Here is a 27371-nt window from a genome sequence, read left to right on the forward strand (position 1 = left end):
ATGTCCTCTGATGTATTTCACACTGAAATATTCATACGAATGCAATGTTCACACTTTGAAAGTTTGAAAGTTCGTTTCAGTGAGTTGAATCGTTTAACGCGTGCTAATGGGATCCCAGTTAATTATGTAACTAATTACATTCAGAGCAACAGGCTCCTGCGAATCAAATGGATATACTTCATCCTCCAAATTCCTACCGGGGTGGACAGTGCGCATATGCAAACGAAATTGATGCAGAGTTTTTGTATTGTAACTTGTATTACTTTATACTTCGTATTCCGGTGAAAGTCTCATTGCTCCTGCATTTGTCCGGCCAAGTAGCTCACGGCACCGAACACTTCAGGACCCTGATACCGACCCCGCCGGCGTGGTCGACGATTTCCCTCAATCAGCAATCGCTATCGACCCACTAGGGTCGAGTAAATTTTTCAAATATTTTTCCTCTCAGACGACGCCCTGAGCCGAGGCTGGGTACCCTCAGGCGTGTTGTCTTAAACGTTGTACCGGGTGAGAGCCTTCAGCGCACCCATTTGTCCGGCAATAAGTCACGTCAACAAAAAAAAATCCGGCCAAGTAGTTTACGCGCCAAGGAGAAAAAGAAGACTTGTCATTAATTGAAATTCTGTTTCAAATGTTCTAGCACGTTCTAGGCGTCCCTGTATCACTAAGATGCTGGAGATACCTAGTACCAATACCAATTTTGGCTTTCACTCATTTTCCGTCCGTACAGCCATGCTCTGGAATAGGCTGCCGAGGGTAGTTCAGGAGAGTTCCTCTTACCTAATTTTTAAGAAAAGAATCAAAGACCATCGCAAAAATCATGTATTTTTTTTTATATATATATATATATAAAAAATACATGATTTTTGCGACGGAAAATTCCACTTGATATCAACTCAGAATCATGGTCTGAATCATCCATCAAAGTTTTCGTTACGATGTCACTAACACCCTGTATAGATAGGACATTTTGAAACAGATATTATATATATCCTCGTAAGGCCCGGATTTCCAGACACAATAGTTAAACAATGGGATTTGGATTTTAAAAGGACTTTAGGCCTTAAGACCATATATAATAAACAAATAACACTATCTCGTCTTTTTCACTACATCTCTCTCTTATCACACTGTTTCTTACTTTATCACTCAACTTCACACCGCAGATGCTACGCAAAGACCTCATTTCTACGGCATTAATCCTACTTTTATGCTTCTTCTGCCATGCTCAACATTCAGCCATTCGACTCATTAACCGATTTGATATTTTATATTATAAGTGAGCGTCGTTCCGAACGCTGAACAATAATTACTATAGAAAAAATTATCACCAAAGCGGTATTGTCGACGTGATAATAGGAGAAATTTCACATCCATTGTGTTACTTCCATATCCACGTTATATATATAAACTACCGTACGTCCCCTTCATATAAACGCGTCAACATGGTCAGTCCATACATTTATTTCGTCATACTATCGCTTTGGAAGTTGTGTGAGTCAGTCACGATAGATAGAAAGGGTATTTTGGGAGAGGCTGCTACAAAATGGAACCGGACCTACAGACAGGCGCAAGAGTCTACCAGACAAGAACCCAGGTTTTGGTCGCCCGTCACGAAGGAAAGCAGATGTAAGTATTGACTAGACATACGTACATATACAGAGTGTTAGTGACATCGTAACGAAAACTTCGAGGGATGATTCAGACCATGATTCTGAGTTGATATCAAGTGGAATTTTCCGTCGCAAAAGTACGGAACTGAAATTCATAAAAAAATACAAAAATGCCATGAATTTTCCGATAGGAAATTCTACTTGATATCAACTCAAAATTATGGTCTGAATCATCCCCCTCAGCATTCGTTACGACGTCACTAACACTCTTTATATAAATAGCGTACAAAAGTCCCACTGCTGGGCACAGGCCTCCCCTCAGACGACCGGAGGGGGTATGGAGCATACTCCACGCTGCCCTAGTACGGGCTTAAACAAATCCATACTCGGAATTGGGAAATAGGGTCAGTAAAACCACAAGAAACCTAAGATAAAATCTGTAGCCCGTAACCTTGAGATGTACGGTCACGAGCATTAATATGTATACACTTTGGTACCATGTCACATTAACTTTTTTGACAAATTGAACTGTAAGTCTCACTAAATATCAAATATGTTAGTGCGACAGAGTCCTAAAGTGGGTACATTATATTGCTCATGACTGTACCTATAAAGAAGATTAGCACCTCGCCCATAATTATACTGGCCCATCATGTGTTTGATAGCCCTGTTGGGTGCGTGACTTAAATCTTAGTGTCGCGGATTCGAATCCCGGTTCGGGCTCTAAATTAAAAAAAATATATATTTGATACATATGACGTGGTTTCCAGGATGTGTGCCCGTTTAAAGGGGATAGACTCACCCTACACGGGACTTAAACATAGATTGGCAATAGAGGGTATATACTATACATCTCTGCCTACCCCTTTACCATACAGGCGTGCAGTGTTGTTAGAATCGACAGAATGACTCTGACCGTTTTAATAAGCTGCTGTAAGCGTTTTTTTGTTTTTATTCGCTCTCAGAAACGGACAATTTAGTGTAAGGATTTAATAAAAGCATCTAAAAGGGGAAGCTCGCAATGCGACGGATTACAGAAACGTACTTCAATATTGTCGGAATAGTTATACAGAGCTGTCCGTTACGACTAAAGGTTTCACAGGCTATTACCCCCTCTGCAAGGACTTGTTGCAAAGCCCTACTTTGATGTGCATAGCGAATTTGAGTCCTAACTTTGTGCAAAGTGTAAACTAATATGGAGCCAGTGCGAACTTCACTTGCATTATTATCTCATCATCATTATTACATATACAAAATATTTATTTTCTGTGAAGTACATACTACACTTCTGAAGTTTTTTTTCTAAACTATAGACATTCTCTCTCTCCTTAGCATTTATTATTCCCATCTGATGGTGGAGTCTGCCTTCTTCGTACTTCTCTTCCACTTCGCTCTATCAGACGTGTCGTAGACATTAGACATTTAAAAAATAAAAACATTTTTATAGATAATTATATCAGCACTCTTTGTAAATTGTAGAGTGTTAGTGACATCGTATTTGTTTTTTATTTTTCGAGTAAGTACTTTTTAATTCGAAAGTGTAGGTACTTGTACATTTTTTTAGGCCAGTGTATAACAAATCAAAACGTAAGACACAGTGCGTAAACCTAAAAATGACATTAAATGAGCAGAGGTTCCCAAACTAGGGAACCCAGTGAAACTTATAAGTAAAAGAAATAACATTTAGAAATGGCGCAATAGTTTTCCTTGTGGAACAAGTAAAAAGGATAACAATAAAAAATATACGTAATGTAGAAAATAATCATAGAGATAGGTATGTAAATTAATAATAAATAAATGCATGTGTATTTATGCATGTGAAGGTGTGTGTAGATGTATTGATGTGTGTGTTTGTCGATGTTTAAGTGTATGTGTGTATGAGTGGGTGCGATGGTGTGTTTGTTCGAACGAACGTTATAAGCGAGTATGGTAGCTGTGTGAATATTTATATGTGCTTAAAGGTAGAAGATTTAAGACGCGTTTATTATTTCGCGCACAACAGGACAGGACGACTTAGGGGACATCTCGTCCCAGTCTTAAACTGGGCCCAGGGGCGAGTTTGCCCTTTTCTAATTTGATAATGGGTAACTGGGTGCGAGCCCTCACCGCTCCTAATAATGCTATGTATACAATGGCGACTCCCCGCTCCCCACCAGCGTCTGAGCTAGGTTTACCTCACCACCATACGGCAATGTGTAGTACATACATACATAAACTCACGCCCGTAATCCCTAATGGGGTGGGCAGAGCCACAAGTAATCAAAGACAACTTGCAGCCACTGTTGATACGACGTTGTAAGCTGGATATGATGAACTTTATGGTGATAAGGGATCAGCCTATCGCCCATAACATTAGTCCATCATGTTAGAGCACACAATCCCTCTGTCGGTTTTTACGACATGCCCGGGAAGACAAGCAGCTGAACGTTTTCTATGTGTAGTGTCTGTGTAATACGAGATTGTTTGTATGAAGTGTCCAGGGTGTGCCCTGGGCTGGGGTCTGTCTACTACACCACAGACGGGGTTCACTAAAATAAACATTTATCTTACAGTTCTGTCGCTGTTCACGGTGGTGACGTTTCCGAATGGCGGGTGCGCGGGCGCATCGGGTGACAACGGGACCTGCATGACGGCGCGCGAGTGCTCGGGTCGCGGGGGTTCCGCCAACGGTTACTGCGCTAACGGCTTCGGCCTTTGCTGCATCTGTGAGTCGACTACGTTTTGTAATTTCAATATAAACGAATAAATTATTCATTGATAGAATGGTAAAATTTGGTTGTAAAAATTTAAATTTGGAACACTTTATGAACAGACGCTATGAGTGGTATGTTATATTTTATGTTTTATCTATATGTCATGTTCACAATAATTGGAACATTAAAATACCTTGTAAAAAAGCAAAAAAGAAAACAATTTTTCATATTTTTTTACTTTAGTAAATTAAGTTAATGATTACTTTCCGTATCTAAAGTGACAGTATTTACAGTAACAGTCACGACAATGACTCATACAATATTATACAAATGAAGTCCGATTATTTTCCATATCTACAGTGACAGTACTTACAGTGACAGTGTCTACAGTGACAGTATCTACGATGTAGTATTGTTTATAGTAAAATATTTCGTAACAGCCTCCGTGGTCTAGTGGTTAGAGCGTTAGGCTCACGATCTGGAGGTCCGGGTTCGATTCCCGATGGGGACATTGTCGAAATCACTTTGTGAGACTGTCCTTTGTTTGGTAAGGACTTTTCAGGCTTGAATCACCTGATTGTCCGAAAAAGTAAGATAATTCCATGCTTCGGAGGGCACGTTAAGCCGTTGGTCCCGGCTATTAGCCGTAAAAACACCTCCACCAATCCGCATTGGAGCAGCGTGGTGGAGTATGCTCCATACCCCCTCTGGTTGATTGAGGGGAGGCCTGTGCCCAACAGTGGGACGTATATAGGCTGTTGATGATGATGATTTCGTATCAAAAGCTCTCATTATAGCTATCAGTGTACCGAACAATCCGCTATCCCCGTAGTGTTGTGACACCATCGTACTTTTGAGTGAGTGAGTGAGCGAGTTCATTTTCACGAACAGTTTTAATGCGGCAAGTGAATTTATTTGTGGCAGACTGTGAGTGTTGATAGATTATAAGAAATAACCTCAATCGAATAGTGAACGTATATAATTTATAGATACCACTATAAGTATTGATTTTTTTGGCAATTTGAATAGGTAAATGCCATTTTGATAAGTACGTATACAAAATATGGGATTATCTCGTAGCAGACAGGCAGTTTTCTATAACAATGCCTTGCCATGTACTATGAAAATAGGGAGGAAGAGAGCCTGGTGATCCGTAACACAGGCATTCCGTCTAGTATGGACACCAGTCTCTCTCACAATAGAAACATGTACACTGTGAGTAGTACTAAGTTAAGTTTTTACTGTAATTGTGAGTGAGAAATAAACTTATTTATTATTAAAAAAATAAAATAAAAAATAAATAAAAACTCATTCTAAATAGGTACTCACTGCCAAGACCCTTTATTTCGGCTTTACCATACTCAGATAGAAGTAAAAACAAAGTTTTGACTAAAGGTTTTTTAGAGTTAATGGTGTTTATTCCTTCAGACGCCATCTAAGTTTATTTTAAGTTATACCTGTGATGGGACGGGTAATCGACAGGCATAAAATTTATGGAACACACGTCAATTTTAAGCAGAAATCTAAAACAACCGTCTAAAAATTTTACATCAGCCAATAACCCCACAGAGTTAAGTAGACAGCACGTCGAATGAATTACATACCAGAGAGATGCCTATTCTATTTGCTCGGGTTATTCATTCGTTTTAAAATTAACTTGTTGACAATCATCCGTCCCTTTCCTTTTCGCGGATAAGAAAATGACGGGTATAACTTAAAATAAAATTAGGAGGTGTCTGCAGGAATCGGGGCCAATTAGTACCTTTAATAGAATACAAGTATTTTTAAAGAAAGTTACAATAATTTAAGAAAAAAGTCAAAATATCAAGTGGTAGCAGTAGTACCTACTCGTACTTAAAAGGATTTTAACGTAAATCTTTAATTTCTTACTTACTCATTATTTTTTTACTTAAAAGGTAAGTAACTAGGAAAATAATAAGAGGAAAATTAATTGTAAGTATTTGTCTATTTAAACCAAATCATTAATTAAAAAAATTGGTCTATCTTTAATTTCTTACTTACTCATTATTTTGTTACTTAAAAGGTAAGTAAGTAGGAAAATAATAAGAGGAAAATCAATTGTAAGTATTTGTCTATTTAAACCAAGTCATAAATAAAAAGAATTGGTCTAACACTACTACTTGTATAAAAACAACGAACTGAAAAGTATAAGAAAACGGCAAAACAGTTTTTACCATAACTGTACAATAACATCAAAACTCGCTCGACGTAGAGGGAAAATAAGGCCATTCGCCGTAAAGAAACTCGCCGTAGCGAGGGTCGCCGTTCGGAAAGTCGCTGTCATTTTCTTATCCGCTGAAAAAAAAGGGACGGGTAATCGACAAAAATTTATGGAACACACGTCAATTTTAAGCAGAAATCTAAAACAACCGTCTAAAAATTTTACATCAGAAAATAACCCCACAGAGTTAAGTAGACAGCACGTCGAACGGATTAAGGACCCATATGCGTACCTACGTTTCTTCAATCATACAAAATGTAAACCGTGGATAATTGTAATTGGCTTGCAACATGTTTTTTACCATTTTTAAATCTTATATTGATAAGCTGTTACTATCCCTTTAAATAAATAAATAAATTACATACCAGAGAGATAGATGCCTATTCTATTCGCCCGGGTTATTCCTTCGTTTTAAAATTAACTTGTTGACAATTAATTTTATCGTACAAAAACCTAGTAAAACGGCCATTTTCATGGCCACCAGTGTATTATATCTGTATGAAGTACCCCGGATGGTTACAATCACTCCAATTTGTGGTTACACTGGACTGTTTACGTGTGCTATAGCCAACTATCTCTTTGTAACTTCCACATTGGTATGCGGAGAACCTTTCGTTGTATGTGTGATCAGTTTAGTATTCGTCGACAATTATGAAGTATTGTCTTTAATGTATTGTATCGAAAAAGGATAGTACGGTATTGCTTGCACGGAAAAAATGTATACCCGACTCATGTAAGCCCTTGTTCAAAAATCTTAGTTTGTTAACCCTGCCTGCCCTATAATTCTCACTTTAACTTCCAATAACTTTTTTTATCTGTGATTTGACTGTTTTTAGTTTTTCACCTAGTAAAACACATCTTTAAAAAGGTACGAAATGGGTCATATTATTATCTCCTAAACCGTAAATAATCGCTGACAATACATGGGGGTGTTTTTGGTAGCCAATAAGCCCCTCTAATTTATTTTTTTTTCATTTGAACTTGAACTTCTGGGCCACCCTGTATATATGAAGCCTGTGTTTATGTGAGGAACACTTGGACCAATTTCCAAGAGCTGCTGAAATTAGGTAGTCACAGAAGTTGTCGAGACCTTCTTAGATTGCAGTTTTATGAGACACCTCGTAAAGAGAAATTTAAACCCTTGCTCTCGTAAACGTTTATTATACTTTATAATGCTTCTAGTTCAGCGTAGAAACTCTTAGTTAAGAATAGTTGGCAGGTAAGGTGATCCGTTTGTCCGATATTAGAAATTCCATTGCAGATATCCAGTTGCAGTGTTTTAATGCAGCCGACACTTGCTAACTTCAATGAGTTTATCAATGTTGGTATAAATAACTTCTTATTTGCATTTTTCACACCCAGGAAACTCCATACAATGTGTCGCATAACGCGTTAGAGTGAGTGAGACACAGTTTGCGCTTTCTAGATCGCGGTACCTATAGCTACTCAATTGGCTAAGAAGAAGAAGACAATTGAGTAGTACCCTTAGTCAAAGATAAAATAATAAAATGGTGATTACTCAATAAACACAGATCTAAAACTGACAAAAACATTTCCTTTTTTATATTTAGCTTATTTATGAATTATATCTAAATATATAAAAGGAGAAACTGACTGACTGACATATCAACGCACAGCCTAAACGACTAAACGTAGGCACTTGAAATTTGGAAGGGACGTAGCTTAGGTACCGTAGAGATGCACTAAGAAAGGAATTCCCGGAATTCCCACGGGAACGGGAATTAGCGGGAAAATCCTTTTGTATGAAAAATCTAAACCACTTAAATTAGACGCTTGAAATTTGGCATGCAGGTACCATAGCAAACTTAAAGCTTAGTCGTAACAGAATATTGCAAAATTCCCACGGAAACGGGAGTTAGCGGGAAAAAACATTTGTATGAAATATCGATACCGCGCAAGATAGATGTTTTCAATCTAGCATACATGCATACCTTAATAAATATAAAGTTTAGTTATGGCTGTATTTTGAAAAATGGGAATTAGCGGGAAAAAAAAATTGTATGAAAAAATCTAAACTGCATAAGTTAGATGCTTGAAATTTGATATGCACTCCCACACACACAAAGATCTCTTTACCGGGTGAGAGCCTTCAGCGCTCCCCATTTGTCCGGCCAAGTAGTTAATGCCATCTGCGGCAAATCTACAATAAGTCACGTCAAAAAAAAATCTCTCTTTTATAACACGCCACGCGGACGAAGTCAGTAAATAAATATAAATTAAAAGGTAATAATAAGTGTGAATTTTTATCAAGTTTTTCATCACAGTGTGCTTTTTCATACAAATCCCGTAGTAATTTAGTGTTTTGACGTTTAGTAAAAAGTAATTGATTTGACTAGTCGGAAACTAGCGTTAAACGCGCTCGGTCAGCGATTGTTGAAGTTAAGCAACTTTCGCAAAGGCCGGTCATAGGATGGGTGACCACAAAAAAAAGTTTTCATCTCGAGCTCCTCCGTGCTTCGGAAGGCACGTTAAGCCGTTGGTCTCGGCTGCATTAGCAGTCGTTAATAACCATCAAACCGCACTGGGCCCGCGTGATGGTTTAAGGCCCGATCTCCCTATCCATCCATAGGGAAGGCCCGTGCCCCAGCAGTAGGGACGATAATGGGCTGATGATGATTATGTGTGTAGCATGGTTAGTGTATGTGTGTGTTTATTGTTCGCAGTTATGACGTCATGCGGGAGTACGACTTCGGAGAACGGGACCTACTTTGTCAACTCTGGCTACCCGTCAGCATTTGACGGCACTGGCTCCTGTGAACTGACCGTCATCAAGTCACACCCTGACGTATGTCAGATAAGGTAAACCTGACGATGTTGCAGACTGCTAACACGGATCATAGAAACAAGGCAGATATGCCTTGAGACTCTGAGCACTAAATGGGAGATTTTCTTTTTTAGAATTAAAAGAAAAATAGTTCCCAAGAACTCGTTAGATGGCGCTTATCTACGTTACTGGGCCATTGCCAAGATACTAAGGATAGAAAAAAACTTTAATTTTAATTTAAGCAGTAAATTAAAGATTTCCTTTTTTATTCTCATTCTTCTTCTTCGGTATATTCTCATGAGACTCCGTTTTCTTTCTTCCTTATTTGTTAATTAATTTTATTTTCAAAACATAATCTTTGTGAAAAATACGTTTCGTTTTATGATTTCAAAAAGAAAATCACAAACATTACAACGTTCCGTTCCTTGCAGTAACGTACAAAGTTCAGCGCCATCTATCCAGCAGCTAGGATAAAAAAAAGCAAAATCCTTCATTGCACGACTACACATGTCGCCTGTTAACTCACGTCGGTGTGTGAAGCGGCCGCACCAAGACACAACACGCATGCGCCATACCAAACAAGCAATGAGTTCCCTCATACAAATGCTCGTTTTGTGCATATTCTGGTTCCGCCGGCTATCAAATTCAAATTCAAATAATTAATAATAATTATGCTCTCGCGGCATCTCTCTATAATAAAAACTCTGTGACTGCTAATAAGTCTTCTTCTATGGTGTGGGTTGTGAGGTGGATTACCAACCTCATCAACCCTGTACCAGGGTTACTATTGAGCCGCCAAAGGCCCCTGACATGACTTATGTAACATGTACGTACTTACGTATTTACATCAGTAAGTAGTAACCGGGACCAACGGCTTAACGTGGCTTCGGATTAACGTACTTTCAGATAATCAGGTGATCAGCCTGTAATGTCCTAACCAAATTAGGGATCACAAAGTGATTTTTTGATATGTCCCCACCGGGATTCGAACCCGGGACCTCCGGATCGTGAGCCCAACGCTCAACCACTCGATCGCGGAGGCCGTGCTAATAAGTAATAACAAACGAACGGCTTCTGTCAACACATCTGGGTCAGATATAAGATACTATGCATGCGAGTCAAGGGACAAGTAATACTTCGAACTTAACACTAAATTATTTATGTTTTTTTAACTTTATGTTTCGCAATATAACAATGTATCTTAAGTACCTAAGCAATAATGTAAATACTAGTTAAATATGCACCAATCCCTTCTAATATTATAAATGCGAAAGTGTCTCTGTCTGTCTGTCTGTTACGCTTTCCCGCTTAAACCTCTCAACCGATTTTAAAGAAATTTGCCACAGACAATGTCTTCTTTAGACCCCGAGAAAGGACATAGGCTACCTTTTATTGCGAAAAAAGGAATGAAGAGATTTAAATGGAGGTTGAAAGTTTGTATGGGATTTAATACATAGGTACCATATACCTACTGTAAACAGATATTTTTTATTTATTTTTTAAATATAAGTAACCTACTCTCTTTTAACCAAATGCTATACCCAAATCTATACCGTTTCTTTAATATAATCCTTAATATTCAAATTGAGGAGCTCGGTGGCGCAGCGAAAAACGCGCTCGGTCTGCGATTGTTGAAGTTAAGCAACTTTCGCAAAGGCCGGTCATAGGATGGGTGACTACAAAAAAAAAGTTTTTATCTCGAGCTCCTCCGTGCTTCGGAAGGCTCGTTAAGCCGTTGGTCCCGGCTGCATTAGCAGTCGTTAATAACCACCAATCCGCACTGGGCCCGCGTGATGGTTTAAGGCCCGATCTCCCTATCCATCCATAGGGAAGGCCCGTGCCCCAGCAGTAGCGACTGCCTCCGTGATCTTTTGCCATTTTTAGAAACTTCAGTCAATCAGCTTGCTTCTCTGAAAACTATAAAACAACGTACAGACGACACTATTTATAATCTGCGTCGTCAGGACTCTTTGAGGGAGCTGTTTAAAGAAATAAATATATTGACGGTCGCAAGTCAATATATTTATGAAAACATATGTACGTAAAATGTGCGGTGCCTCCCAACACAAGCTATTATTATGCTTAAAGGGAGACATCGGTATCCTGTCAAAGATTATGAAACCTTTTAAAGAAAATAAACATTTTATTTATTATTTTATTTATTTATAAAATGTCACTAACACCCTGTATAACCTTACACTCACTCATCGCCAGCTATTTAAGTCCCCTGTTCCAGGGTTTCTAGCATATTGCTATTTACCGGACACATTTTTTTACCTTTGATGGGTTTGCTCTTGAGAATAATGAACTGAATCATCCCTCTCAGTATTCATTACGATGTCACTTACAAATTCAAATTCAAAAATATCTTTATTCAGTAGGTAACATAGTTACACTTTGAATCGTCAATTTTTACATAACGAACGTCTCATCCGCCTAAAACTACTGCAGCTTCTCACAACCTGTATAGCCGGGGAAAAGAAGCTGCAAGAAAATCCTCGGCACAGGGCCCTAGACGTTCTTTAAAAAAATAAAAATAAACATAAAATATTGGTTTACAATGGAGTCATTTAGCTGCCTAATATCAGTTCTCAGACAGTTAATCCCATGCATTCATAACTTCTAAATAATCACTAACTTTATAATAACCTTTTTTGTAAAGTTTTTGTTTAACTACTGTCTTAAAACAGTTGAAAGGCAAATTCTGAATTGCGATCACGATACACCCCATACAAGTACATACAAGTAGCCATGCAAGTAATGTACATATGGGTGTTGTTGACACCGTAACGAATACTGAGGGGGATGGGTCAGACCATGATTCTGAGTTGATATCAAGTGGAATTTTTGTGTTTTATTAAATTATTTTCAGTTCCAAACTTTTGGTATGGAAAATTCAAGTTGATATCAACATAGAATCACGGTCTGAATCATCCCTCAGAGTTTTCGTTACGATGTCACTAACACCCTGTATACTTTAAACCTCTGCCTACCCTTTTGGGAATGCATGCGTGATGCTATGTTATCGCGTTAATATTACGCAATACGAGTACAGAGGTAGAAATGCGTCACTACGTAGTTCGGAGCGTTACAGGTGCTATCCCGGGCCGCAATGGCCTAGATCCAGGCTATTTTAAGCCCGTGCGTCATAGGAAATCAATGTGCAAGGCCTGGTACCCCGCGACTGCGCTCACGCTCCTAGAACGCCCACCGCCTACTCCGTAACTAGCACACCAGACTCCGCCCATAAATCCAGTTTTACAAGAAGCTCTCGGAATTCATGATTCCTGGTAAACTGAGTTACTGGCCCCCTTTCCCATCCCATTGCAGACCCCACGCACCACGTCACAAACTGCGAGCAAAGGATGCAAGATTTGACCCCTGACATTTTAAATTCTGCGACGCAATGGATCACCTCACCCCAGGTCGCGGCCTCATTACAGATTGCATAACATTTTACAATAGGCTACTTTCCAACTAGTCAAATCAGTTACTTTTTTCTAAACGTCAAAACAAATTTACTATTTGATTTGTATGAAAAAACACACTATGACGTCATAGAAAAACGTGATAAAATGTAGGACTTGGACTTATTATTACGTTTTTCTTGATTAAAATTCATGCTTCTATGCTGTTCTGGGAGCAAATAAAAAACATAGAACACGTTCAGCTGCTTGTCTTCCCGGGCATGTCGTAAAAACCGACAGAGAGATTGTGTCCTCTAACATGATGGACTAATGTTATGGGCGATAGGCTGATCCCTTATCACCATAAGGTTCATCATATCCAGCTTTGGACTTCGTATCAACAGTGGCTGCAAGTTGTCTTTGATTACTTGTGGCTCTGCCCACCCCATTAGGGATTACGGGCGTGAGTTTATGTATGTATGTAAAATTCATAAATCGTCATCATCATCTCCCTCACATAGTGAACGAGTGCCTTCTACACCGGTTCCCAGGTGGCATAGCCGAGCTGCATTGTGTGACGGATGCGGCAGAGACTTGGTTAGGGGAGCTTTAGCTGGATATATGATCCACGCAGGATATTTATTTTTTGTCTGCTATACGCAATAATAATGAAGAGCTCGGTGGCGCAGCGGTAAACGCGCTCGGTCTACGATTGTTGAAGTTAAGCAACTTTCGCAAAGGCCGGTCATAGGATGGGTGACCACAAAAAAAAAGTTTTCATCTCGAGCTCCTCCGTGCTTCGGAAGGCACGTTAAGCCGTTGGTCCCGGTTGCATTAGCAGTCGTTAATAACCACCAATTCGTACTGGGCCCGCGTGATGGTTTAAGGCCCGATCTCCCTATCCATCCATAGGGAAGGCCCGTGCCCCAGCAGTGGGGACGTTAATGGGCTGGTGATGATGATGATGACATATTTACTACCTATCCAGTACCTTCTAAAACTGCAATCAGGTTGTAATAACAGACTATACAGGGTGTTAGTGACATCGTAACGAATACTCAGAGGGATGATTCAGACCATGATTCTGAGTTATTATCAAGTGGAATTTTCCGTCGCAAAATTCATGTTAATTTTTTTAGTTTTTTTTAATTATTTTTAATTCTATACTTTTGCGATGGAAAATCCCACTTGATATTAACTCAGAATAATCAGCTGAATCATCCCTCTCAGTATTCTTTACGATGTCACTTACACCCCATACAAGTACATACAGTAGCCATACAAGTAGGTATGGGTGTTAGTGACACTGTAACGAATACTGAAGGGGATGATTCAGACCATGATTCTGAGTCGATATCAAGTGAAATTTCCTGTCGGAGAAGTCATGAAAATTTTAGAGCTTATTTAAAGTATTTTCCGTTCCATACTTTTGCGACGGAAAATTGCACTTCATATCAACTCAGAATTATGGTCTGAATCATCCCTCAAAGTTTTCGTTGCGATGTCACTAACACCCTGTATACTACATGACAACCTCAAAATCGGGATCGGGACCATTCAAATCGATTTTACGAGTTCGAATCATTGACACGGATTTCGGTAGACCGGGTTTGAATTCATGTTTAGTTCATAGATAATTGAAATCACGTGGTTTTTAGGATTTGTTGCCGGTTAATGGCAATATTTTCGCCCCCTAATACAATATGTAAGTACTTAATAAATAATCATTTTGTAATAATAATTCTTGATCGAAACAATAATGGTGTAGGCTCGTACGTACAAACTAGAGATGTACATACATACATACATAAACTCACGCCCGTAATCCCTAATGGGGTGGGCAGAGCCACAAGTAATCAAAGACAACTTGCAGCCACTGTTGATACGAAGTCCAAAGATGGATATGATGAACCTTATGGTGATAAGGGATCAGCCTATCGCCCATAACATTAGTCCATCATGTTAGAGGACACAATCCCTCTGTCGGTTTTTACGACATGCCCGGGAAGAGAAGCAGCTGAACGTGTTCTATGTTTTTTATATGCTCCCAGAACAGCATAGAAGCAAATTAGAGATGTTCTTAGAAAATAACCAGTACGATCTACTCTGAACCAGCTGCTGAAACAAGTGTGTCAAGATTAAAGCAAATGGAATTCCATCGTCTCTGCTTACCCCGATGGGAAATAGGCGTGATTTTATGTATGTAAAGTAGAAGTAGTAGTAGGAATTGGCCTTTGATAGACTGGAATAGAAAATGCTACACCGACAAGAGCGTGGCTCTTAAATTGATGATGATGAAAGTAGAAGTAAAATGCTTCTTTTTTCATAGACACAAAAAATATTGTTGCAATAAAAAACCTACAAAACAAATTCCTCGATTTGTCTGTGGGAGTGGAGTTCGCTTAAAAATATTATGTAAGTATTAAAATACAGTTCACTTCTTCTATCGTGTGGGTTGTGAGACGGAGTACCAACCTCATCAACCCCTAGGGCTACTATTGAGCCCCTGACATTGCTCATGTATCGACAACTTACATCAGTAAGTAGTAACCGGGACCAACGTGCCTTCCGAAGCACGGATCATCTTGCTTTCGGACAATCAGGTGATCAGCCTGTAATGTCCTAACCAAACTAGGGACCACAAAGTAATTTTTGTAATATGTGCCCACTGGGAATCGAACCCTAGACCTCCGGATCGTGAGCCCAACGCTCAGCCAGTAAATGGAGGTCGTTAGGTCACTTAAAGGTAAGAAAATATATTTTGCATAAAATGTTCAAAACAAAATTTACAGAATTTACTTTTATTACAGGCAGCATGTTGTACAAATAGTTTTCGGAATACTCTGTACGGTCGCGAGTACACTTTGAAACCATGTCACATTAACTTTTTTGACAAATTAAACAATAAGTCGTATTAAAATGTCAAATATGATAGTGCGACAGGGTTCTAAAGTGGGTACATGATATAGCTCATGACTGTACGCATATTGTCTATTAGAAACGAGACTTTATATTAATATACCTTGGAAATTATGATCCAATTAACAATAACTGAGTAACAATGTTACAATTTATTAAATAAATTGATATCGCTATTCAAACAAAACCGCCTTTCACGAAACTGAGTCCAATTTAGTGTCGCCTTTGACGCGTAACGTAAGAGCAACCCGTGAAAACGTGAAGCGACTAAATCGTACTTCAGGGTATAAGGTTCGAGTCTCTGCAACGGTATAGTGAAAGTAAATTCGCAATTTCATCAAATATCAAATAGCAGCTTTTGTCGACGAATAAATTGTTTCAATAGGCATAGATATTCCTATTACACGTAAAAGTTTGATTCGCATAGGAACTTCCTGTTTATGGTTATTTTTAAGTAAACTTTTTATTTAGGAATTTATTTAAGTTAGAAGTCAAACACATAACCTTTTTTGCTTTGCCGCAGTCGGGTAAAAAGAAAATGTGCAGTTGAGTAATGAATGCTATATAAGTACATTGTTTCCGGTTGAATAATGCTTTATAGAGGCAGCCAATCAGCTGCGACACCAAACACTTCAGAACCCCGATACCGACTCCGCCGGCGTGGTCGACAATTTCCGTCAATCAGCGCTTATCCCTATCGACCCACTAGGATCAATTAATTTTCAAATATTTTTCCTCTCAGACGACGCCCTGAGCCGAGGTCCGCGCCCAAGTGGACACCCTCAGGCCTGTTGTCTTAAACATTGTACCGGGTGAGAGCCTTCAGCGCTCCCCATTTGTCCGGCCAAGTAGTTAATGCCATCTGCGGCAAATCTACAATAAAGGTTAAATCATGAATGCTATTGCAGGAGACAATTTAATACAAAACAAGTCAAAAATAAAAATCCCTTTGCATCAAGACAATCAATTGGTAGTTTCTTAGGTCAAAGATAAATTATGAAATTCTGTTTACTAAATAAAGACAGATCTGAAGGTGCCAAAATCCGTTTTCTATTTTCCATTTAACTTATTTATGACTTTTGATAATAATGTTGTGGTTTTTTTTACGGCACTCATTGTCATGTATATTAATCTGCGAAGTTATCAATGATAAATTCGCGGACCACATAGGGTTCCGCGGACCACCAGTTAAGAACCTCTGTACTAAACCGACGAAATACAATCCGTAAAGCTTGACTGTACTTTTTGAACTGATAAGTACTTACACAATAATATATTATATGAAAACCATATAATGAGATAGGTCGTAAACTGCAATTAACACTTTCAAGGACAGAACGTCTAATGACGTTCCGATTCCAAGGTGTCATAATATTTATAATGAATAATGAACCATCAATGACCCATGGTCAATGTCCGTGAAAGGGTTAAAGAGTATAATGATCTGTGAGCCTTCTTCAGTTCCACAGTTACACATGGGCGTGTTACGTATGTTTAATTTAAACAATGCGTTTTGTTTTCAATTGTATGGCAGCAGACGTAATATTCACAGTTGCGCGTGTACGATAACGTCAATTTGTAGTGTCTGTGTAAAACGAGGTGTTTTGTATGAAGTGTCCGGGGTGTGGTGTGGTCACAGTGCAAAACAATGAATAATAAACATCTGCCAAATTTGAGTTGGATAAAATCGGGGGATCTGGCACTTTTTCAGGATCCGGTAAGGGTGGATTATAATATTCTGACGATTCAATAATAACCCTGATACTAAGGACGGTGGAGTGGTATCGATCATCAGTTTGTCTACCCACACGATTGTAAAATAAGGATTTATATCTCGACCCTCGCGCTGAGGAGCTCGGTGGCGCAGCGTTAAACGCGCTCGGTCTGCGATTGTTGAAGTTAAGCAACTTTCGCAAAGGCCGGTCACAGGATGGGTGACCACAAAAAAAGTTTTCATCTCGAGCTCCTCCGTGATTCGGAAGGCACGTTAAGCCGTTGGTCCCGGCTGCATTAGCAGTTGTTAATAACCACCGATCCGCACTGGTCTCGCGTGGTGGTTTAAGGCGCGATCCGTATCCATCCATAAGGAAGGCCCGAGCCCCAGCAGTGGGGACGTTAATGGACTGATGATGATCTCGACCCTCGAATTAGGTACTGAGATGAGACAAAAATAATATTACTCACAAGCATTTTCAAGAAGACAACAATAATCTCTTCTCCTATCGTGTGCGTTATACCTCATCAACCCTGGAGTCAGGGTAACTATTGAGCCGCCAAAGGCCCCTCACATGACTCATGTAACGAAGACTACGTACTTACATCAGTAAATAGCACCCGGGACCAACGGCTTAACGTGCCTTTCGAAGCACCGATCACCTTATTTTCGGACAATCAGGTGACCAGCTTGTAATGTCCTAACCAAACTAGGGATCACAAAGTGATTTTTGTAATATGTCCCCACCGGGATTCGAACCTGGGACCTCCGAATCGTAAGCCTAACGCTCAACCAATGGACCACGAGCATACCGACGTGGGTTGACAGGAGACATTTATTTATTTATTTATTATGGACAACTTCCAAGCTACACTCTGCACATGCAAAGTTACAGACATGCGGAGTCGTGTAATTTACAGCTGATGCCATATCATCCGTCATATTTGTTTCTATGATCTGTGGAATTAGCGCATGCCGGGTAATTTTGCCGGGTGCCCGGTTACGCGACACGGATTCGCGCAAAAGTAGGATTTCAATAAAATCCTTTCCATCGCTCTGTTTGTGCAGTCTGTCGAAATAAAAAGTTTCGTACAATGTTTCATGTTAGCTGTAAGTTAACATGTCGCTTTGAACAACGAGTCTACTGTCAGGTCCGGTCATGAGCAATAAAAAAGTGCAAAAGTTATGTAAAGGGAACTTTATTACCTAGCCCTTAGGCAGACAGGATCATTCCCACTTTGGGAACATTTTGGAATGATTTTTTTTTTGAAGATTGTTTAGAAGACTGTTTCTGTTGTTTATGCTCGGTATTTCCCTGCTCGATCGAATCAGAAATGAGGAGATCCGCAGGACAACTAAAGTCACCGACATAGCTCGGAGAATTGCCAAGCTGAAATGGCAGTGGGCAGGACACATAGCGAGGAGAACCGATGGCCGCTGGGGCGGAAAGGTTCTCGAATGGCAACCACGTGTCGGACGACGCTCAGTGGGTAGGACCGACGATCTGGAGATAGTCGCGGGAAGCCGCTGGATGCGGGCAGCGCAGGACCGATCGGGAGATCTTTGGGGGAGGCCTATGCCCAGCACAGTTATTCCACTCCGACCAACTAAACGGATCAACTAGAAACTGTACAACTATTTTTCTTCCGCACGGCTCAACTTTCTGCTAAAAATGATTGTCGTATTTGTTTTCTAGTAAGATGATGATGTCGTATGAAGTACCTATGTCAGAAAGAATGTTCTATTAGTTACCATGGTTCATTTCTAGTAAGATCGGTGTCGGCGCAGATTAATGGGTGTCCACATGGTTATAGCTAGTATTCGAAATCTCGTTTTTTAATTGAGGAGGTTTTTTATATTTCCGTTATTTTTGATTTCAGGCCAATAGTGTAATGAAATTAAATAAAACACACGTTTGTGAATTGTATTTCGAGATGAACTTAATTATTAAGGAAAAGAGTTAGTTGTTCAGTTCGGAATTCTATAGAAATGCAAAGTGGTTTAATATGATTTACTTTTGAGTAGTGGATCGGTGGGAAGAATTGCACATACTGAGTTCCTATCGGAACAACTAGTTGATCCGTTTAGTTGGTCGGAGTGGAATAGGGGCCCAGGAGTGGGCGTCGTACCTTTCACTTTTATAGGTTTATTATGTTATTTATCTACTATTTTATTTCCCAGGTTGGATTTCGACAGGTTCACAATAGCGGGGCCGGAACACATGAACCATGTGTGCAACCAAGACCAGTTTATCGTGTCCGGAGGCAACCCTGTGCCAGCCATCTGCGGTGTCAACCAAGGAAACCATAGTAAGATTGTCCGAACTATATGTAAAAGCCATTTGAGGCAATAGGCTAATATTAGTAACGGGAATGGACAAACTTTGTTTGACGTTAGGAGCTCGGTGGCGCAGCGGTAAACGCGCTCGGTCTGCGATTGTTAAAGTTAAGCAACTTTCGCAAAGGCCGGTCATAGGATGGGTGACCACAAAAAAAAAGTTTTCATCTCGAGCTCCTCCGTGCTTCGGAAGGCACGTTAAGCCGTTGGTCCCGGCTGCATTAGCAGTCGTTAATAACCATCAATCCGCACTGGGCCCGCGTGGTGGTTTAAGGCCCGATCTCCCTATCCATCCATAGGGAAGGCCCGTGCCCCAGCAGTGGGGACGTTAATGGGCTGATGATGATGATATTAACTACTTGGCCGGACAAATGGGGAGCGGATCTTTAGACTAAACAAGGCATGCACTGCGGATTACCCACTACTAAAAAGAGACTTTCCAGGGTACGTTCATCAAAATCAATATAGATGGCGCTGTACAGATTTCTTTTCGTGTAACGTTCTAATTTCTTGGATATTTCTTTCATCTTTGTTTTTATGTATAAATGATGACCGTTTTTAGGGTTCCGTAGCCTAATGGCAAAAAACGGAACCCTTATAGATTCGTCATGTCTGTCCGTCCATCCGTCTGTCCGTCCGTCCGTCCGTATGTCACAGCTACTTTTCTCCGAAACTATAATAAGTATACTGTTGAAACTTGATAAATATGTGTAGTATTCTGTGAACCGCATTAAGATTTTTACGCAATGATAGAAAAAAAACAATAAATTTTGGGGGTCCCCATACATAGAACTGAAACTCAAAAAAATTTTTTTCATCAGAGCCATACGCGTGGGGTATCTATGGATAGGTCATCCAAAATGGTATCGAGGTTATTAATATCATGTTTTTTCTAAACCGAATAGTTTGCGCGAGAGACACTTCCAAAGTGGTAAAATGTGTCCCCCCCCCTGTAACTTCTAAAATAAGAGGAGGATAAAACTAAAAAATATATATGATGTAGATTAGCATGCAAACTACCAACGAAAATTGGTTTGAACCAGATCTAGTAAGTAGTTTTTTTTAATACATCATAAATCGTAAACCGTAATTTACTTTCATAGTTAAAACATCAAAAGTTACTACGAACTAAAAAATAACTTTTATATTATGTTACTTACTGTTACGGAACCCTTCATGGGCGAGTCCGACTCGCACTTGGCCGCTTTTTTTCACAGAATACACATATTTATCAAGTTTCAACAGTATAGCTATTATAGTTTCGGAGAAAAGTGGCTGTGACATACGGACGGACGGACAGACGGACATGACGAATCCATAAGGGTTCCGTTTTTTGCCATTAGGCTACGGAACCCTAAAAAGGACAAATTTAGTGGGGCATGAAAACAATTCAATGCATTTGTCCTCTAATTATTGTAAAACAAAAAAAACCGCATTGAAATCGGTTCATCCGTTTGGGAGCTATGATACCACAGACAGACATAATACACATTAACACACACACACACACACAGACACGTCAAACTTATAACATCCCGTCGTTTTTGCGTTGAGGGTTAATAAAATGAATTCGTACAAAAAAAACAACCGCGGTGGTTCTATCGCATGGGCGAAATACAATACTTCCATTGTTATATTTACTATTTACGATACCAGACAGGTGGAGAATGAATTAAATACCAAAAATATTATCCCTCAAATGAAAATGCGATACTCGTATGTCGATCATAATTAGGTATTAATTTATTGAAGCTTTGATTTATACTTGTACATGGTTTTCTACACAGAAAATGAATTATGAAGTTATTGTTACTGGTATATCGGTTCCATATCTCGAGGCTATGGAACCCTGGACTTTTGGAAAGCTGGGTGGCATTTTTTACTAGGGACGGTACTGAAAAGTATCGGCGTCCGAAAGACGTAATATGACAATCCCGACGACCCTATTACTCTAGCCATAGAGGCAGCCAATCAGCTCGCGACACCAAACACTTCAGGACCCCGATACCGACCCCGCCGGCGTGGTCGACGATTTCCCTCATTCAGCGCTTATCGCTATCGACCCACTAGGGTAGATTAATTCTTTCAAATATTTTTCCTCTCAGACGACACCCTGAGCCAAGGTTCGCGCCCAACTGGGCACCCTCAGGCCTGGTGTCTCAAATTTTGTACCGGGTGAAAGCCCTCAGCGCTCCCAATCCGGCCAAGTAGTTAATGCCATCTGCGGCAAATCTACAATAAGTCACGTCAAAAAAAAACCTTTTTTTTAATGAATTCTAGAGCCCTGTACCGAGTTTCTTCTTGAACTTTGTCTAAACCCCGCTGGCGTGGTCGACGATATCCCTCATTGTGCGATTTTCGCTTTCGTTTCACTAGCGTCGATAAATAATTTCAAACGACACCCTGAGCCGAGGTTCGCGTCCAACTCGGCACCCTCAGGTCTGTTGTCTTAAATTTTGTACCGAGTAAGAAAGAGCCCTCCCCATTTGCATTTACCCCTCAGGCCCAATAAGTCACGTCAAAAAAAGAAGGTCTAACCCTAATATCGCCGATCAATGCGATATTGCATCACACTGTGAGGAAGGTGAAAAAAAAAAAAACAGTTTGATGGGCCTAGTTTGTTTTAAGGGTTCCGTACTCAAAGGGTAATAACGGGACCCTATTACTAAGACAACGCTGTCTGTCTGTCCTTTTTTTGACGTGACTTATTGTAGATTTGCCGCTAATATCTAAGGGGGCTCCCATACAACAAACGCAATTTTTATGCTTTTTTTGATCGACATCAATAATTGCAACCAAGCAATATGAAATTTGTGTAAGTACTGTTGTATACCTAGACCTACTCAATAGTACAGAAGAGCCTTCAGCGCTCCCCATTTGTCCGTCCAAGTAGTTAATGCCATCTGCGGCAAATCTACAATAAGTCACGCCAAAAAAACTACAGAACCCATCGTACGCGATTCTGACTCGCACTTGGCCGGTTGTTTTTTTTTTACAGTGTACATCGACGCCGGAATCGGTACAACGAATCCTGTGAAACTGACCTTTGTTACAAGCGGCGCGGCTTATGAGCGAATGTGGAAAGTGAAGGTCACTCAGATACCCTGCAGCACCATTTACAAAGGTGAGTACTTATAGTTAAATTCATACTCATATAAAACACTAGCTTTTGCCCGCGACTTCGTCCGCGTGGCGTGTTATAAAAGAGAGATCTTTGTGTGTATCAAATTTCAAGCATCTAACTTTTTTTTTCTTCTGGCTAGCGATGCGCCAATGACAAATCTTGAGAGTGATCTTAGTCTTCAATAATAATTATTATCGTGGTATCATTATGGCATTTCATATTGTTACTGTGCAGTCGTTAAAACGAGGAAACTTTTCAATAATAAAATAATATACCGGATAGGGAACGGAATTTGGAAAGCATCTAACTTATGCAGTGTAGATTTTATCATACAACATTTTTTTCCCGCTAACTCCCATTTTTCACTATACAGCCATAACCAAATTTTATATTTACTAAAGTATGCATGCATTTGGGATAATGAAATAACTCGGATATTTTTTATATGTAATTACTCCTTTTTATACACACACACCTTATATTAAAACCATAATCATCTCACCCGACCGACATCGCACCAAAGACTCCCTTTTTTTACTTTTTAAAACTGCCTTACGCCCCATTCATTAACCATTCTCCTTTCATACCATAAACAATCAAATTCCCATTCATTATCCTTACATACAATTCTCACTTTCCTACATACATGCTAGATTGAAAACAAATGTTTTTCCCGCTAACTCCCCTTCCCGTGGGTATTTTGCAATATCCTGTTGCAACATAACTAAGCTTTAAGTTTACTCCTTAGTAAACTACCTTTACCTGCATGCCAAATTTCAAGCGTCTAACTTAAGCGGTTTAGATTTTTCATACAAAAGGATTCCCACGGGAATGGGAATTAACGGGAAAGAAGAAATTAGCCAGAAACTCTTCTTACAACTCCTGGGGTGTTAACAGAATAAATTTTTGAAAATGCCTTATCCTGTGCATTGTGGTTTGACGTTTTGTGTCCAAATACGAAAGAACCATTTGTCTTTCTACTTCAGCAGAGGAAGGTTGTCTGCAGTACTATACGGGGGTGTCTGGGCAGCTGAAATCCTTCAACTACGACCCAGCGTCAGGCCTGCAGCTCAGCAATCAGGACTATGGCATCTGCATTAGGATGGAGAGAAACTTCTGCGGGATCCAGTACACTTCTTGTCCAGATACAGGTAAAACTCAACGAGGATCTTGTGTCACTTGGATGACATTGACAGAAAGGTGCTGGTGTGCACCATCTCCATACATTCTCCATTCTTAAGCACAGTTGAAAATCATATTGTGTTCAAAGGATACACCGTTAGTTTTGGTTATGGCTACCTGCCAAAAGAGCCTTGTCAAATCTTGAAGCCTCTGTGTCAGTGGTGTACCGGCTTGCCTCTCAAGCGTGGAGTTCCGGTTCGATCCCCGGCACTGACTTTGCTGTACCAATGAACTATTTGGGTGAATATCAAATGTGCCAAGTTACCTCGTAGCTAGAACTATCCTTTTTCATGTCGGAACCCAATTTTTCACGAAAACATAATATAAAAGTTCGCCACCAAACTTGGCACATTTTGATATTCACCCATTTAAGTGCTTATTTTATGGGCAATTTTTTATCTTAGTTTAATTTGTAACCATTATAATTGTTTTTCCAGTAAACAACCGTACTCGATCTTTCACCATAAGTGGGAACAGCAATAATCCTGTGAACTCGATGATTGGATCTGGAGCTGGCCCAAACAATTGCGCAAATGATTGGCTGTTGGTCCCATGTGCCGCCAACGTTGGCCGTTTGCAACCAGCGCAGGCGCTGTGCACCGATCGCATCTGCGGCGGAACTTTCTCAGCTGATTTGTCTATGACGCCTTCGACTGTGCTTAGTGAGTATATTACACATATAAACTGGAATCTGCAATCCTGTCCGCAGAGGTCTGAGAGGATCAGAGAGGTAGTGTACAGTGAACAACCTCCGTGGTTCAAGGATTGAGTATTAGGGTCACGATCTGGAGGTCCCGGGTTTGAATCCCTGTAGGGATATATCATAAAAAAAAACACTTTGTGATCTGTAGTTTGGTTAGGACATTACAGACTGATTGCAAATCATACAATAAGTCTAGGATGTCGATAAATGGTAGGTAAGGTAAAATGTTACAGAGACCATTCAAAGAGGTTTTTGTATAAGTACAAAAATGGTTATTATACAGTTAGTGATTGTTTAGACGATGTGAATGCAAGGGATTAACAGTCTGGGACTAAATTGTATAACAATATTAAAATATTGTATATTGTTTTTTTAGTGCGTCTAGAGCCCTGTGCCGAAGTTTTTCTTGCAGCTTCTTTTCCTCGCCTACACAGGTTATGAGAAGTTTTAGTGCAGTAGTTTTAGGCGGATGAGACGTTCGTTATGTAAAAAATACGATTGAAAGCGTAACCTACTGAATAAAGATATTTTTGAATTTGACATGGAATTTCCAATGTATTTTCCTTCACGCGTTGGACTGTACTCAAAGCAAAGTACAATGTTAAAATAGCTCTACAGACAGTCTAAAACCTTCTGCATTTAAGCTTTTCGTATTGTAAGAAAACCTGAAGATTTTCAATGCACAATTTTCAATCCGATTGTGTCCGTTTGAAGGCTTACCACACTCGCTCTTTTGCAACTTTATTCAAAGTGTCTTATACACGCCCACGACTCAGTCCGCGAGGACTTTGGTTACCGAGCGCGGCTTGTTTTCTACCTCCCCCTTTTTATCCCTTTAAGGGCTGATTTTCGGGAAAAAACTACTCAAGGTTGAACGTGTCTTAGAGTGCATACGTATGAAAAGATCGACAAAGCAAAACATTATAAGCTGATTTTAATATTGAACGAAACTGACTTTAAAAAACAATAGAACGTACTGTTGTTGTTGGTGTTTAAATTCGCCTTAAGGCAGGCAAAGATTTGACGACCATACAGCCTTGAATATGACAAGTATATTTAAAAAACAAAATGTAAGACGACCAAGGAGGCCGTCGTTTAGGTACGTAATTATGTGATTAGACTTTAGAGCCCAGTTCTTTTTGTTTTACTGTTTTTTGATTCCCCAACCGGCTGCAGCTGAAAATCAGCGTCATAGTCTTGCTACAGCTAGGCCGTGACATTTGCTGAGCTGAAGCCGTTTTGGCACTATGTATAATTATTATTATTTTTTTGTTAATAAGTGTTAAGTATGCCGAATAAATATTTTCTTTCTTTCTTTCTTTCTTTCTTTCTTTCTTTCTTTCTTTCTTTCTTTCTTTCTTTCTTTCTTTCTTTCTTTCTTTCTTTCTTTCTTTCTTTCTTTCTTTCTTTCTTTCTTTCTTTCTTTCTTTCTTTCTTTCTTTCTTTCTTTCTTTCTTTCTTTCTTTCTTTCTTTCTTTCTTTCTTTCGTTAACACTCCATAAATGTTGTATCGGGTGAGAGCCTTCAGCGCTCCCCATTTGTCCGGCCAAGTAGTTAATGCCATCTGCGGCAAATCTATAATAAGTCACGTCAAAAAAAAAGTTAACACTCCCCAAAGTGTAGATTCTTGAGGGAGGCACTTGCTTGAGATTTTGGTAATAAAACGCCAGGGCAGTTATAAAACGATGCACAGGAAGAGACATTACAAAACTTGTTACCACACTAAGAAATATAAAACTAATATTCTAGTTGGTGTTGCCAACATCCTGGCGACTTAGGCCTACAATGAGAACCTAGATATTAAGTAGGAACTATATAAAGGTAAGTATTTGTATTTATAAATTCTTCTATGGTGTGGGTTGTGAGGTGAATTACCAACCTCATCAACCCTGTTGTCAGGTTCTTACTGAGCCGCCAAAGGCCCCTGACATGGCTCATGTAACGACTACTCACTTACATCAGTAAGTTATAACCGGGACCAACAGCTTAAGGTGTATTACGAAGCACGAATAATCTTACTTTCTGACGGCCTGGTGATCAGCCAGTAATGTCCTAACAAAACTAGGGACCACAAAGTAATTTTTGTGATATGTCCCCACCGGGAATCGAACCCGGGACCTCCGGATCGTAAGCCCAACGCTCAACCACTGGACCACGGAGGTCGTTATACTTATAAGGTAAGGTATACACACATTTAGTAGTATTAAGAATGAACTAACTTATTAATTTATACTACTTTGGATCTTAGGGTGGCATTAATAAACTAATCTTAGCTGAGACTGCTGTCAAGACTATGCTCACGTCCCTATTTATATTTAGGAACTGTCACATTGGCATGATCTTGAGGGCAGTCTCGAAGCTGAGATTAGTTTATTAATACCACCTTTAGAGTACATCCATATATTTCAGCGGTTAAAGCATGAAAAGTTAACTGCCAATTAGAGTTACTTTCTATGCCACGTGGTCTATCTGCTTTATCGAACTGATTTCTTCACTTTAGATTTTTTATTTATAGGTACAGTGAAACCTTTCCGCCTGTGGTTCCACACAGACAGCGTGGAAGCCCCAGTGGACGTGGACAACCGCGGGTTCTGCCTCAACTACATCCAACAACCTTGCACCAATAATTTAGTATAATCCACTTGATCCGAC

At 39.7% G+C, this 27371-nt stretch overlaps 1 protein-coding gene across 1 annotated transcript; it reads left to right on the forward strand.

Moving 5' to 3' along the window:
• LOC126380197 (uncharacterized) lies at positions 1-27371 on the forward strand. The gene is given in 9 exon segments (XM_050029455.1): positions 1-79; positions 578-658; positions 4166-4318; positions 9233-9368; positions 19555-19682; positions 22709-22834; positions 23821-23985; positions 24454-24678; positions 27235-27371. Coding segments are annotated over 9 exon segments (1215 nt in total). The 3' UTR covers positions 27357-27371.

This window comes from Pectinophora gossypiella, chromosome Z (assembly GCF_024362695.1).
Source record: "Pectinophora gossypiella chromosome Z, ilPecGoss1.1, whole genome shotgun sequence".
NCBI lineage: Eukaryota > Metazoa > Arthropoda > Insecta > Lepidoptera > Gelechiidae > Pectinophora > Pectinophora gossypiella.